Raw genomic sequence first — 16,609 nt, forward strand, 5'->3', positions numbered from 1 at the left:
CGTTTTAGTGACACTGAGTAGTGCGGGAGGGGGGGGGGGGTGGCTCATTGTGCCGCGAGGTGGACGAAGGCTGTTCATGATCATTTTTCATTTCGACGCGTTGCAAGAGGGATCGAAGTCTTGACAAAAAGGGGTTAGTGGTGGTGACACGGAGAGGGGTTGTTGCATTATTGAAGGAAAGCACGATCGTTGCATTCGATGGACCCCGATGACCTTCGCTGCGTACCTTTCGTTAGCAAAAGCGTCATTATGCTCGATTATAATAATTATACGCGATATATATTCATATATAATAAACTATTCTTATTTCCTTCCTTGTATCTCCTCGTCGTTCAATCACTTTGATCTCTCCCGTCCCTTTTCTTCCCGTTTTCTAAAAAATAGAATATTTCCAGAAGGAGAGGACCTCGAGATTGAATCTGCGCGACTATCGATCGACGAGACGTTTTGCTATGGATTTAAGCGCAGCCTGTGGATGATATATCGAAAGTGTATGCCTGGTGGATATTTTTCGGTTGTTGCTTTTATTCAAAGGAGGCTCGACGCTATTATTTTAAGATAAGTAGCGGACGATTTATTTTCCAAGTGCCTCGCGCTTATTCAAATGAATGCCGCCGCTTGGAAGATTAATTTAGCGTTCCTTTAATTACTCGGGAACAAGAACGTTTGATGAATAAGAATTATAAAGCTACCAGTGGAGCTTAAATTCTTACGTAAAATGCGAAGGTTTTCGATCAATGGCGTAGAATGAAATTACATATATGTATATATATATATGTATATATATATATATAAGATAGAATATTTCATGAGCGAAAGAACGATTTATTTATCGGAATAAATAATTCGGAGCGTATTCACTTTTAGTATAAACAAAGGTGCTGATAAGACTATTCCCGCATAGTCACTATATGTATATGATACCAACGCGTACATTTCGCATACATTATCGTATGTAAATAAAGAAGCGCGTACAATTATAGCGATCCGTTGGGTGATAGTAGCTCAACCGGAAAACACTCGGTATTCCAATCCCAGCCCAGCATCTCCCGCTCTCTTATATGGTCTCTCCTTTTAGCAGCGTCAACGAGGCTTATCTCGCCAAGTCATCACAGATTTAATCAAAACAAACTTTTCAGCAAGAAGCAATGATGGCTAATAATAATCAACAGTGAGAAGCGTAACCGATACAAAACAATATTTACATATACACATATAAATAATAATGGAATACGAGAGAAAATCTGTTTTCAACTAAATCCCTTCATTTTCATAACGATTAAATCTATAAAATTGCTCATCGCTGGCTTCAACTTCACTCGGCACATTTTTCTTATTACACGATTTGTTGATATTCGACGGAACAAAGGTTTGAGGATTTTGCTTCTTAAAGAAGAACAAGTGTATGGATATTATTACACTCTGGAGGAAAATAGTATCGTTTCATCGAAAATGGGGGCCACTGGCCTCTTTCGGTGATAGACGTGTACCGTAATGGCACATGAAACTTGATTATCAAACCCGATATTCACGATATTCCACGACTTGGTTAAATGCCACGTTTTATTTCCATGCTAGCAAAAAGCGGATTTCGCGCGAGTCCTAATTGTATACACGCTCGTCTTGAATTGTCCAATCAAGATTTTCAGGCCAAGTTATTTGTATACTTTTCTTGAAACTTTGCATCAACACTGTTGGGACTGTTGTCAACCAAGTATACATATACATATACGCATCGTTTGGGAGTAAAATGTTGGTTGGCATGATTGGAAGGCTCGCATCTTGCTTTCTTGTGTACAAGATGAATGTTTTCATCAGTAGCTTGTGTAAGTAAGTTTGACGAGGGTCGCGCACGCCGCGCACGCCTCTATTACCTAATATCTGTTGAATTATGCGATAAACACAGAATATATTTCTTGGACGGCTGAGTTCACGGTCGACGATCACACTGCTGCAGTAACGCGTGATATTCGTTTACTACGCTTTACGAGAACCTACTGACTCGGTTGCTATATTTAAAGCGGGAGGACCACCGTGAAAAACCAAAACGTCCCCTCCTCGACCAATAACAACAAATAAAATATCCTGCACGAATCTCTCGACTTGCGTTTTTCGACATTTCGTTATTCTTCTAACGCTCGCGACGCGACGCTCGCGCGCTCGCTCGGTCCGTTTGTTTATATCAGCGCGAGTGCAGAGTATACAAAGGCTCCCCCCCCCCCCCTCTCATTCTAAGAAAACACACAAAAGGGGAATAAGTTTCAGAATTGTGCAGCCTTTTGAGGATTTATCGATCGAACCAGTCATTATAATTACAATTATACGGTGAAAGAGGAGAAGGTTTGGAAAAGCGCCGAGAAAGCATTTCAGCGTCGATTCTTGCAGATTGCTGAGGTGGGAGCTTGCAGGCTCGCGTTTTAACCAAGTTCCTTATTAATTAGCAGAATGATCACTGTTCTTTCGTTAGATTCCTCGAGACAAGGATGTAATTCGATGGTTGAGAAAGGTAATATAGGAAATAAACTCTGTGTCTTGTTTTTATATCATAGCAAAGTTTTGCATCCGTTTGTCAGTTATTCACAATAACAGTGCAGTTTTATTATAGAATTATGTCAAGAGATTCGGGTGCAGTTTCAATGAGTTTTGAGGTGAACGGTGCAACTGGTGCGCGAGTTACGGCTGCGTATAAGCATGCAAGCCATGCAACTTATCGCGAGTTATTAATTATAGCTGGCTGTTTGTGTGGGCATACGTGCACTCTTACACCTTCCACACGCATCATGGCGCAAGGTTCAAGGAAAACTTGATTCTCCGGCGTCGCAGCTAGTGTTTTCTAAACGACCGGCGTGTAGCGAGGCTTCTTTCAACCTGTTACAGCTGATAATAATAGAAATGTAAACGTCCACCTCTCGCTTCGAATTTCTTCCTTCGCTCGATCCTCGGATTTTCTTTTAATTATCAAAAATTTCTATCCTTCGACACGCTTCACCGTCCACACGTGCCAGCGTCAATATATAATTCAGGGAATTATCGCGCTGCTGCAAAAGCGTGCATGGAGTCTATGCGTTTCAGGTGTCTTCGGAACTTTGGACTATATCCACGAAAGTCTAGACGGGATTAACGATGAGATTCTTCTTCGAAACTTTCCATTTCCCGGGGAAAACTCGTCTCTGTACGAGGTTTATCCTCGGACCGGATATCAGTGCAATTAATTGCTTTCTATCGAAGCAAGCGTGAAAGATCGCGCGCAATATGGTTGGCTATATATAGCTAATTTGCATTTTTATTTATCGTTTTCCTCGAATTTCTCCGAAGAAATTTCCCGAGGCATTCGCTCCTTCGTGACCAGTTCGCGTGAAATTTTCTGCTTCGGGCGAGAACGACGTTTTTAGAACTGTCAAAAATCTTGCTATTAATAGCTGCTATACTCCTGTGTGCTACGATAATTGCGCGATCGCTGGAACGAGATAAGGTAACTTGCAAGAATTTCGTCCTATAAAATCCATCTCATTTTTGTGCTTATATATATATATGGATAAATGTATGTATATATATATATATATATATATTATGCATTATAATAGATACGCTCGATCATCGTGTGACTTGTGCAATCTACCTTCCCGCGCGTACGTTTCTCCTGTGTATAGCAAAGTACCATTTTTTATCACGACTCAAGAGAGAATTTTATATTTACGAGAGTCCTTTGGCAGCTGCAGGACACTCTTATTTCATCCCGAAAAAGCCTAATAAGAAACTATAAGTTTTCAGAGAGAATCTGGAAAATTGCACGGGGGAGATTCAGTGGGATTTTCTCAATTTCAATGAAGGTAAACTCATATCCGTTTTATGCGACAATTCGTTAATGGTTCAGCCTTCTAAGTGGATTTCCTTAAGGCGATCGAAATGCGTGCATTAAATCGGTTTAAGGAGATCCGCGTAGAGGAGTACCGCAGGAATGAGAGAGGGATGCGCGCGCTTTGCTCATAAAACAGCTGAGCGCCATTTTATGGGGTATAATTCACGAGAGGAAGAAATTCCAGGCCGTAAGATATGGCCACATTGGCCACTGCTCGGACCAAGATATGGAAGTGGATTATTTTGCAGCGGCGACGCGCGTTATACCGCAGGATAAAAAGGATCATGCGAATTTTCAAGCTGACGAAACATCCCTTATGGTAAACTGGATCGTTCGCTTAACTGGATTATTTCACCCTGTACGATACCCCTGGCTAGGGGACATTTTTTCAGAAAATTATTTCAACAATTTTAGCACGCTTCGTCTCGTAAATGTTATTGTTCGCTATATATATATATATATATACATATATGTATATGTATTTAGTATTACACTCTCGGGAACCTGTTTGCATGATGTAGTCCAATAGCTTTTTACTTACCAAATTTTTTCTTTAACGTAAGGTAAATTATATAATTTTCTTTTGCAGCTGACACGTATGTTATTGCTATGTCGTGTTTGTTTCCCTATCGTTACACGGCTAATATATGTGTATATGTACGTACATGTAGCTTTGCCCTTATCAAACTGCTGCACCCTTTATGTTCCAGCCAATGGAAGCTTGTTTTTGCAAGATATACATATATATACGTATAATAGAATTGTTACCCCTGTTATTAGTCCAATAGCAATTACCTTTATCCTCGTTCGATGAATAATTGCCACATGTAGCCACTTGCCAGTGCACTTTGAGTTTGGAGAGAGACGCACTTTGCCGTAGGATTTTATTGCTAAAGCACAGAAGCAATGAAATTTAGTTTGACGTTGGTCTACGATGATACGGATTAATCTCTCCGCTTTGGAGATATGGTACAAGTGACTATAATAGATGTTGTATCATCGTCGATCGTTTAGATATAGCTTGACGAAGATCCGACAGTTTGGTCGTGGTAAAATATATATATATATATATATATATATGTTGTATGTTGGAAGGTGTCGCGTTGCAGGGTTGAGAGTAAAAGTTGGGATTTTGTTTGCAGACTGTACTCAGCAATCTTGAAGAGATGCAGCATAATTCAATGGTTTATCGAAACGACCACAGGGACAAGAATATGGGAGTTGGGCCCATACGACCAAGGCCAGCGGAAAAAAGGCACGACACCTCCCCTTACAGCGGGGCCCTTTACCTCTCACCACCCCCACCTGACACGTGGAGGAGGACCAACTCGGACTCGGCCCTTCATCAGAGCGCCAACGAAGCCTGCCAGTCTAACAGCAGCATGCCTCACCGACGAGGTAGCGACGCATGTTGGTTTTCTTCTTTTTCTTCTTCTCATCAATTTTACATCCATTTTTATTCATATTTCATAATATTACACGCATACTCATTTATTATAAATATTATTGTTTCATTCGAATCCTGCCCTAATTTCTCCACGAGATTTTCATCGGTAGAAGCACGCACAAACCGCTGATGGAGATATTAACGGGGGTCTGGAGAAAAAAATTTCAGACTAAAGTATAATTCGGTAGATGAAACGATGAATTAAGAGGATTCAAAAAGATCACCGTGGAAGGGATCTTTTATAATTTTAAAACAATGCAGAGATTTTGAAATAACGCTAAGCTCCCGCGGCTCTTTCATCTCTTTGGGAAACATTTTTACAGGGAAAGAAAAGCGTGTGAATTTTTAATAACGGCTTACCGGATCCCCACCCTCCTATTTTTCCTTGGAAAATTTCAAATTTCTCTCTCGGTACCTCTCGTACGCTTCATTTTCCAAATGTTTCCCTGTGAAGACTGAAAAACTTGCATCCTTTGCTGCGCAGAATTTCGTTTGGGAAACTCTGGCGAGTCTTATTTTATTTAGACGCGAGAACCACGGTGCGGATCGTTACTGGTTTTCCCCGGTATACAATTTGGATACGTGTAATATTTCGCGCAATTTTTTTCTCGTTAAGAAAACGGGGAGATGGTACGGGGGGGGGGAGGGGTCATTGACCTTTTGGCGCAGGACTCGAAATCGTGGCGGTTATGCGGAAAGCGAGAAAATTGGAGAGTAGCTTCTTAGGACGCGCGAGAGGGGATAATGAAAATTTTTGCAGGACCTTTTTTCTGTTTTTCTCGAAACGCGAAGGTGAAGGAAAAATTTTGTCGAGTGGAGTACGGCGATATTTATTTGTCATGGGTGCGATAAAAGAGCTCTCTCTCTCTCGCTCCAGAGTGGTAGCGCATATATACGCGTAGTATTTTATCATCCCCCGTGTACGTCCACTATTAAGTTTTATTTTTCCTCGATGACGGTGCTATTTTTAGCAAAAATCAAGTGAATTTATCTGGAAAATTCTTTATTTAAACTGTTATACCCCCTCGCCGCACCGGCGGCTTTTTAGTTTTATCTCTTTATTCTGATAACACCTCGAATTTCGTAGAAATCCATGCCGTTCGTTCTTCTTTACATTTCGTAAAGTGCACAATTTATTAGACGCTTGGGTTTATTTGGAAATTTTTACTATCTCGTAAAATATCGTATTTTTGCGCCAATTGAAAGATCTCGCTCTCTACGTACCTGTTTTTGCGCCGTTAATTTTTTCCTCAAACCGTTCGCCTTCCATTTTAAATATACATATATATATATATATCTAATTGCTGCAGTGCTCGGCGAATTTTTTGCCAGTCTTTTATCGTCCCTCGCATCATTTTTACGTTAGCAGCTGCGAATTAATTTTATCGCCTCTCATTTCGTAAGATTGGTTTTAACGCGAAAATTAACGGCAATTTGCAGGGCTTCGTTGGCCGCTCATCCCTGGTGCGATGGCCGCTGCGCGCACGGTCTTTTCGATCGGCGGCCAACTCCGATTCTCTCGGCCGATCAATAAAGCAGAAATTTAGTTTACCGGCCCCGACGCACTTGCGCACTTCCACCTCCTTTTTTCGCGGAAATCTCTCGCAATTGCGCAGCAAATGGGATATTCTTCAAACCTCGGGCAATTTTCAAAGAATCGCCTCGGAAAATCCATCGATCGATTTTCCTACATTTTTTCCCATTTTACGGAAAATTTTCAATGATTATTGAGGAAAACTTCGACTCGATCCCCCCTCCTTCCCTCCCCTCTGGATCTTCCCATCTAAGAATTGCTGTTATTGCGGCAGATACCAACTCGTTATGTGTTAACCTTGCTACGTCCGATGCCTCTCTCGATTCTAAGTGGACGCTCTCAGAATTTGGCGAGCCTCGAGCCTCGCTGACCTTGCCAGATATAGTGTCATGCAGCTTTTATGCCGTTTCCCGCTTTCAAGCGTCGCAAGCGCGGTGAACGCTACAGAGAAATATGAATAATTAACCGGACTCTTTGAACCGCATTGCTCGTGACAATCCTTTGCCTGTAATTCCAATTATTATTCAACCATTACGAATTAACCATTCCCTCCAATAAATTTTCCTTCTATTTCACCAATCACCACTATTTTTCCAGCGATTATCCACTATTACGATAAAATACTGCAGATCTGTGCATGTGCGCGTCACACCTACACATTCGCAATTTTTATTAAAAATTTATAACCCGTGTGGCATACGAAATGGAGTTTTTCTGAAAATTGCAGAAAGCGCAGGCTACGATAACACGAGGCCATTTATTATATATACATGGATATATATATATATATATATGTTGAGGAAAAATCGCATATGCTGATATCCTTTGTTTTCTGTTTTGTTACAGACCAACATAACATGAGTGGTAGCGGAAATGACGATAGAGAAACGCATCACAGTTGTTTGGAGAGACCGAGATCTTCTTGCGGAGTACCTGGTATAAAGTTAGTATTTTTTCTCATAGTCAAATGAGCAACTCGCGACGAAAACCAACTCTAACGAATTTTAAGTGGATGCATCAGCTGGATAGCGAGTATCTTTGTCGGATGATTATTATTATTATTATTCGCACACGTATTTAATAATTTCTCCCACAGTGGCTCGTAACGAGAATTTATGTAGTGCTACTGTACGAATCGTACTAAAAGACATTGTATGTCCTTTTCAAGCATCTACACACACACACACACACACGCACACACATGAATGTGCCGGTACAAAGGTTTATCGTTGCACTTTCGTCGCTCCTTTTCAACAAAGTCCTTTTGTCTCTGTATATTATATATGTATATGGATTTTTATCGTTTCAGCAAGCTCCACTAATAATGCTGTGCAGTATACATCAGAGGTAAAATGATTTGTACGATTCGAGAATAATCGGAGAAAATGATTTTTCAGTATATATCCGAGTTCTCAACCTCCGGGACAACAGCTCCCTATAGGAAATACAGGGTCGTTGCCCGACTTGAGCAACGTCCATTTTCCATCACCCCTTCACACCCCTCTGGACCAAGAGGATCACTCGAGTAGTACGCCGTTCAGCAACGTAAGTCCCTCAATTATCTCTTCGTCCTCGTCACCGTTCACTCTATTTTTCCATCTTTTTCTCACTTTTTCTTTCATTAAATTTCTTCCTGTCTCTTTCTCTATCCATATCCTTATTCTCCACAACGTCATCTTCCCTTTACTTCAAGTCTATGCTACACGTTACTGCATTTTTTTCATTCTATTTTATTATTATTATACCTTTTATCTGTATATCTATAGTAACTTTTTCTTGACAATAAATTCTACATTGGAATGAGTAAAAACTCTGGTTCTATCTTTTAAAATAACAACGATATTTCATGACTGCCTATAACATATAAAATCTCGCTTATCAATCTTCGATATGCATTTAATCAGAATCATATGCTTTCTCTACTCGAGTTTCATTATATTTCTTCAATTATAGTCTAAGCATAGTCTCTGGATTTATCAGTCTTTTCTGCTAACGCTCTTACTCACCAGTGTGAAGTTAGCACCCCAGATTTTAAAACTGGGAAAAAACCAAGGAGTTCTTGAAGCACCCGGACAAGTTCTACAGTTGCTTGCTATTCTTCAAAAAAGTTCTGCAGATTGAACTCGAAAAACTATAAAAAGATTCTTTGGGGTGCCAACTTCGCATTCTCTAATATTCAAACGCTTGCATTCTTTAAACTAAAAGTCCTATCGATAAAAACTAATAGACATACTTATAGAACTCTTTGTTGTGCCGTCAAAACTCTAGTTAAAAATCGAAATTTTTTTTTTGTAATTTTCGATTTTTAACTAGAGTTCTAATGGCACCCCGAAGAGTTCTATAATTATATGTATAATAGTTTTTATCGATAGGACTTTCAGTTTAAAGAATACAAGCGTTTGAATATTAGAGAATGTGAAGTTGGCACTCCAAATCATCTTTCTATAGTTTTTCGAGTTCAATTTGTAGAACTTTTTTTGGAAAATAGCAAGGAACTGTAGAACTTGTCCAGTTGCTACTAAACTATTTGTTTTTTTTCAGTTTTAAAATTTGGGGTACCAACTTGACAATGATCTCTTACTCTAATAATTTTTTTCATTATTATAATGTTACACGAGTATTTTTTACTTTCTTCTTCTTATCGATAGAAGCAGTACGTATAACATATAAGTTTTGTTGTTATATCGCACTTTATATTTTTCTTATACTTACCACGATCGCTATACGAACGAGAAACTCGAGTTCTCCCAATTCACCGAGCTCGCTCCAAAATTTCCTTCTCTGCGATCTTTTTTCTGCATGACATCGATTTTGATTCTATCGACTAAACGCTCGTTCGATTCGTGAGGCAAATGAAATTTTCAAAGAATTAGACTAGCTCTGCTCCGTTTTGAATAGTTACCTAAATTCCTAATTCCCTTTAATAGTTGTTTCTCTCTTTTTTCTTTTTTAGCAAATGAGTAATCGTGTTATTTAATTCTCATCGATCGATTTTCTAACGATAGAAGAAAAAATGGTAGAGTCAACGCAATGGAGAAGAATTTAAATGTGCGACGTTCGATTGTTCCGGGGGGGGGGGGGGGGGGGAGAAGAAAATCGCGAGAAGAACGAGTTTAGCTTGCAAAAAGCCAGTAGTTGGAAAATCGATCGGTGCGAGAGTTGCGTGAGGCGCCTAAAGTATAGTATAACATAGATAATATATATAGGAGAGGCAATTTTTGGAAATGAATACTTTTGATGAAATGGCCGTAACCACTGGTGTATTCCAGAGCCCTCAAACGAGCAGTCCCACAAACCTGTCGCCGACCAGCTTGGCTCAAGCTGGTAGGCAATCCTTTTCACAGGATCACAATCCGCCAAGTGCCCTGCAAGTAAATATCCTATTGCGATCCCCTATTAGAATAAAATTATTCAGTTGTTCGGAGAATGCGAAAGAAAAAATGCGAAGTATTCGATGCAAGTTTCTCATAGAAAAATATCGCCGCGATAAAGCTGCTAATATGGAGAAGAAGAAGAATAACTGGCCGAAGAATTGAAGAAATTAATTTTTCCAAGCGTACAACGCTCGATGGTGAAATTTATAGTTCAATTTGCAGGATTCGATAAATTATCGATTTGCCGAGATTTTTTTTCCTCCTGCGCTCTTCTCCCTCCCCTCGTTATCCAAGTGTCTCGATTGCATTGATTCATAGCGTCATCCAGGACACTTTTAGCCTTGCCTCTCGACGAGGATCCAAATCCCATGGGACCCTGCTTGCCCGGATACTTCGCATCAAATTAGAGAATACATATATATATATATTATGGAAGCGAGGAGGAGCTCATACGCGACGACTATATATGTATATATCCGATATATTAGATATTCCTCGTTAAAAAATTCCACCACCTATCTCGTATCTATTTCTCATATACGACTCTCTATTCTCCCTTTCTATATATTATATTCTATATATGCTCTCTCGAAACCCTCCTCCACTCTCATATTACCTCATTCGCTAATTTCCTTTCGACCACCTATATATCTCTATCATAGATATTATATTATATACAAACACACGTATCTCATTTTACATCTTGTATACTATATATATCAATATAAATAAATATATACGAATTATTCCTTGCTTCCGTAAGATCAGTTTGTTCACACTATGTAGAAGTAGACAAAGTTTGGTCGTTTTGCAGTTTTTGCATGTCACGATATAGTCACTCTGCGCTTTTCTCTACACTCATTCAGCACGAGACTGCCTCTTGCAGAGCAGCGGTTATTTTTTATCAAGCCGCATAAGTGGACGAAAAGGTTTGTTTAAACGGGCGGGAAAACTTTTGCCGAGGGTCTTTTCGGTCCTGTGAAATTCTCAAAATTGTTTGGTGACTTAGCGTGCAGGTGTATATAGCAGCGCGTGCACGCGAGAGAGAGAGAGAGAGAGAGAGAGATTGGACTTTTTGGTTACGAAGGGAAAAAAGGTGGTCTTGCAGTGAAAAAGGAGAGCATTGTGCACGACAGCTGCGAGAAATGTTGTCGTTTGATATGTGTTTAGCGACGTCATTCGCGCGCCAAGAACTGCAAACCAGATAGGAAGCTCAAACACCCGGGCGAATCATTCTTCATCCGAATAAACGTGATTTTTCAATCGAGACTGTTAAGATTATTTGTCAACGGTAAAGAAAATCTCATAGAAATCCGTGCAAACTCATCCTTGGTTAAGAATCCAAGTATTATTCGATCTGGAAGGTGGACATGAAAAGTTGGCAGAGAATCGAAATCGCGTAAAAACGATCAAATTCGCAAATCTCGTCGTTTTTACTCGAATCAAGAAAATATTTCCATCCCACGCGTGTAATTTCTTTTTTCAATTCCTCCTCCTCCCCCCCCCCCCCCTCTCTCTCTCTCTCTCTCGTGTGCCATTTCTGCAGGAAATTTCAAAGGTTTCCAGGATAATGGATCGATTTATAATTGTCCATTATTATTAATTCGTTTTTGTATCCCTTCTCGTTTAATATGTTCGTTAGCGACGCAACGTCACGTTTGATTTCCTCGCGTAAGCAGCTAAATATTTATCGGTAGGCGCATCGAGGTAATATGTAAAAACGTCACGTAAAATGATGCCAGTTTATTTTTTTCATTGAGAGTATACCGGATACCCAGGCCGAGCGGATAAATTAGTCTCGAATGCACTTTTTCAAAGGGAATCTCACACTTGAAATAACAGCATAAGCTTTATTTATCGCAAACAAAATCACGATTGTTCTGATTATAAAATTACTTTTGCATTATTGGCATGTTAATAAATCTCTCATTAAATCAAAATACAAAGTGATCGTGTGTAAATAACGTGGAGTGCAGTAGTACTTGTGGAGAGAAAAGCTTCGTTTCGGAAATAAATGGTCGTAAATTTAATGAAAGAAAGACGAGAGAAAAAAAAAGAATAGATTACTCGATTTGATAAAAATAGAGAATCGTCGCGAAGTTGGGAGAGAAATTATTCAACAGCGCGTCGCTCCGGTCAGAATGTTTATTCGGACATTTTTCCAAGTCTCTCGGGGAAGAAATGTCCCAAGTGGAAAAAGTCGTCAAAGTCAGACGTTTTATTTCGAGTTTTTCACGCAGACCATTCTAAGCTGCTTCTACTTTTAGTTACTTCACTCACAACGTTTCTTTTGATTTTGCCTTTGTTGTAGTGGTTGTTTTTTGTTTATTCTTTTGCAGAACCACTTAACAGTGCCTGTTAACTCTAGGTATCTCCACACTTGCAAGGTCAGTAATCACACCAGTTATTATATTATTCGTTGTAGTTTGTGTCACACTTTGCATTATATATACATACATGTATTAATAAATATATAGGCAAAATAGTAGGTATATATACGCTTTCTCTTGTTTTACCAATGGAGGTCGCTGTAACGGTAGAACGTAGAGAATGACTGATATTGTTTTTGAGTTATTCGCTTGGCAGAGCACCCACAGTCCCTCTCTCTCCCTCGTGTGTCAAGAGAAAACGGAAGTCGCTCTTCTCTCAACAATAAAATTACTCTCAATTCCATTTCCTCGCGCGTCTCTGTCATTTAGCATTTAAATAAAGCGCGTTTATCGTTCGCTTTATATCGTAGCCCCATCTCGGAGTGGTCTTATTAATTTGCATTTGGTCGATTGGAGAAATTGGCAGGTTCGATTAGCTTTTGAGAAAAGGAAGGGGGGGGGGGGGGTTGAATCGTGAAGCAGTTTTCAGGCTTTCAAGCTGATGGCTACAATAGATTACTCTATATCTGTATCTGTGTATGTGTGTATATATACATATAGAAGAAAGCGTGATAAAGCGAACTTCTGTTATCTCGGGATCGTTCGGGTAGGATCGATTACCGGGGGGGGGGGGGGGGGCTGGTTGCGGGAGAGTAGCAAATAAAGAGAGAAAGAGAGAGAGAGAGAGAGGCTGATTAGGTGAGAAAAATCTTGGCAAAATTGCGAAGAGGGAATGGAAAGAAAAGGGGGTTCTTGCGTGATCGATCGTTAATAAAATTGGATATGAAGCAGGGTGTGGCGTTGGAGAACAGCACGAGTACCTCGCAACAGGATCTTCAGTCGTATCAGCAGCAAACGGCACCCCAACAAATACCAACGTCTCACAGTCCTGGTCATTATATTTATCAGCAACCTCACAGTCCTATACCACCGCAAAGTCCAGTAAGTAATATCAGATATTCGTTTAAACATTTATAATTACATATATATATTAGGGTGGCCATAAAAAAAGAAAATTTTTTCCGGTGCTTTTATTTTGTTAAGAATGGTAGAAAAATAGGAATCAAATTTTTTTAGATTTTTTTGAAGCCGTTAAATGGTGCCGATATCGTTTTTAAAATGCAAAATTTAGATTTATTGAAAACGATTTAACAAAGTTATAAAGTAATATTATGCTGGATTAATGTTTTTTTTATTACAATTTCTTGTAATTTAACTAAAGGAATTTTCAAAACACAATATTAATTTATAATTTCGTTAAATCGTTTTCAATAAATCTAAATTTTTAATTTTAAAATCGATATTAGCACAATTTAACGGCTTCAAAAAATTCTAAAAATTCGAGGATCCCTTTTTTTTCATAATTTTTGACAAATTAAAAGTTTATTGGAATTTTGGTTTACATCTAACCTCGAAAAAGTGAAAGAACATCGGATTTTTAACTTTAAAAACGATATCGGCACCATTTAACGGCTTCAAAAAAATCTAAAAAAATTCGATTCCTATTTTTTCATCATTCTTAATAAAATAAAAGCACCAGAAAAATTTTTCTTTTTTTATGGCCACCCTAATATATATATATATAAATGATAAGGATGATAGTGGTGATGTTATCAGAGAATTAACGTCGAAACTTTTCTATTGCAGAAAACGTCACAGTCCCAGTCACAACAGCTCAATTCCCTAGGGTCCTACAGGACCTCGCAACCGGTCAATAGGCCATCGCCACAGTCATCGCCTAGTCTAACAGTACAAGTGAGACAGTTTTTCTCTTTACTCCAAATAATAATTCAAGAGACACATGTTCTCCAGATTAAATTAATTAATCCAAGGTTGCTCATTAAAACGTCCTCTCTCTCTCTCTCTTTTCTTATCTTGACACGCAGGGAAGCCCTCTAAGCTACAGCAATAATCCATCGGCGCCTCCCAGTCCAACGGGGCATCCAGGTCCACCGAGTTTATCGGATCTCGATCAAAACTATTACATCAACCAAGCACAGGCAGCTGCTCTCCAACAGGATTTCGAGCAGTTCACCATGGTTAGTTTGGAAAATCTAACTCCAAATGCATTCGTGTCGTACAAACAATTTTACTCGAGATATTTGCTAGATTTTTTTTTCTCACACACAAGTCTTGTTCTTTCTACATTCTGATTTATGTAAATTCTGTAATAATCATCGATCGGTATCGCTCAGCCAAATCGTCTAATTTTTTAATCCATTTCTGTCATGCTTTCCAAAGGGAGTGGTAAGTACGGAGAACATTTGCTACGGTGTCATTTACATCTCCAAAGTAGATTCTCTTATTGTCAGCCTGACCTTCGTGACTGTAATGAACGACCAGGCGATAAATTATTCTAAGCGAGTTACTTGGCATGAATTATTCCAAAATCTACGATTAATATTCGACTGGTAGCGCGAATAATTCCCCTGCTAAAGAGATTCGATGCTACACTGCTATGTATAATGGTCCTGAATTTTTCTTTTTTTATCAAACATTATAATCTTCGTCCAATACGGTCAAGTTATTATAGCTAAGACGAATTGAGTTAGTCGATAATTCATTTCCCTCCCAATCGAGACCACATTGCGTGATTTGTAAACGATTAAAAGTGGTTTATCTGTTGTGTCTTGCTTACGTCAGGACTGGTCAAAATTCGCACAGCAGCTCATGGATCTTGGCTGCACTTGGACCACGCAGATTGAGGTGACCACACCTTCGTCCTATCGACACACGTTTCAATGGAATTTTCTTAATTTTTCATTTTCTGCAAAACCAATTTTATTCGTCCCTTCTTCAATGTTTTCTTCTCTATCTGTAAATCTGTGATACGTGTCTGGAACCTTTCATTTTGCATGCTTCGCTTTACGCTCGACACTGAGAAATTTTCAGGAGGAAAGACATGTCGAAATTGCACGTGTATCTTTGGGGGCAAAAATTGGTTTAATTCAATCTTTTTGTTCTTATTTTCTTGTTGTTTTTTTATGATGGTTGAGACGAGAACGCGATTGTCGTAAAAGTGTCACTGGCAATATTTTTATCGGGAGCTTTACGATATTCCTTTTTATTTGTCGTATCAAGCGCGCGAATGGTCGTAGCCAAGCAGCATTTGATATTGCAGTGACGGGACTGCATACGGGAGGCCTCTGCTTAATGGAGGAATGCGAAACACGATGTTTTATTAGATAAGGGATCGTTAAAGCTTAACGGCTTTTGTCGGCTGTATAACCGGAACAACTATCACTGCTTTTCCGCTTCACGAAATTTCACAATAACTATCGCTGCATCGCTCGAAAGAATTCAAACTCTTCATCCTCGAAAGCCTCCGTCCGACCTCCAAATCGTTTGTCGATTTAAGGAAACCTGCGCTTCATCAATGGATAAACGGATATTTGTACAATTTGTTCGAAACTACCTAGTCACCTATTATTTTCCGAGCTAACGCGATGAGTTATTTTTTTCACTATTTTATTTCTACTAGTTGCAAAAATTTTAGCATATTAATGTTCTCCTCCACTCGCCACCATTGTCAAAATTGATTAATTTCCTTTGTTTGTCTCTAGATGGACTCCCCCGTAGCGCAGAATAGTATAGGAACCTTCATGAGTTCGCCAAATCACACTGCGACCTTCACGCAGGTAAGAAAATTTGCAATATTCATTATAGCAGTGATATATAAAATTTTTGTCAAATAGTAAAAATACCACTTTCACAGTATCAAAGATTCTGAAATAATTCGGATTTTTCATTGTTTGGTCGCGTGTGAAAGAATACGAAATGAGGATTAACCGGTGTTTCAATGAATTGATTATGGTGGTTTATAATCTTAATTGTTTCAGAGCGACGTAATAAACGTGGCGACGGAATTGGCCAATGCGGATACTGGGTACTTCAGTACGAGTCCTCAAATAGGGTACCAGTCCGTCTCGACGACGACAACGACGACCACGACGACTCAGCAATTTGCGCCGCAAGCACCGGACACTCCCACGATCATACTCACTGGTAAATTTACTTAATACACTC

At 39.3% G+C, this 16,609-nt stretch overlaps 1 protein-coding gene across 7 annotated transcripts in view; it reads left to right on the forward strand.

Moving 5' to 3' along the window:
- The window catches only part of LOC136779574 (CREB-regulated transcription coactivator 1-like), a 43,612-nt gene that overhangs the window by 21,630 nt on the left and 5,373 nt on the right, over positions 1-16,609 (forward strand). For 2 of the 7 annotated variants that reach the window (XM_066737229.1, XM_066737273.1), the window contains 9 exons: positions 5,002-5,269; positions 7,687-7,783; positions 8,238-8,385; positions 10,110-10,211; positions 13,373-13,525; positions 14,231-14,338; positions 14,470-14,622; positions 16,147-16,221; positions 16,423-16,588. In XM_066737229.1, the coding sequence (XP_066593326.1) occupies positions 5,002-5,269; positions 7,687-7,783; positions 8,238-8,385; positions 10,110-10,211; positions 13,373-13,525; positions 14,231-14,338; positions 14,470-14,622; positions 16,147-16,221; positions 16,423-16,588 (1,270 nt within the window). Of the gene's footprint in view, positions 1-5,001; positions 5,270-7,686; positions 7,784-8,237; positions 8,386-10,109; positions 10,212-12,553; positions 12,602-13,372; positions 13,526-14,230; positions 14,339-14,469; positions 14,623-14,824; positions 14,831-15,226; positions 15,290-16,146; positions 16,222-16,422; positions 16,589-16,609 lie in introns of all 7 variants that reach the window. The other 5 variants (XM_066737220.1, XM_066737236.1, XM_066737245.1 and 2 more) reach the window with 5 other exon arrangements.

This window comes from Prorops nasuta, unplaced genomic scaffold, assembly GCF_024137725.1.
Source record: "Prorops nasuta isolate Cenicafe-Biocafe unplaced genomic scaffold, Cenicafe_Pnas_1.2 PNAS00002, whole genome shotgun sequence".
NCBI lineage: Eukaryota > Metazoa > Arthropoda > Insecta > Hymenoptera > Bethylidae > Prorops > Prorops nasuta.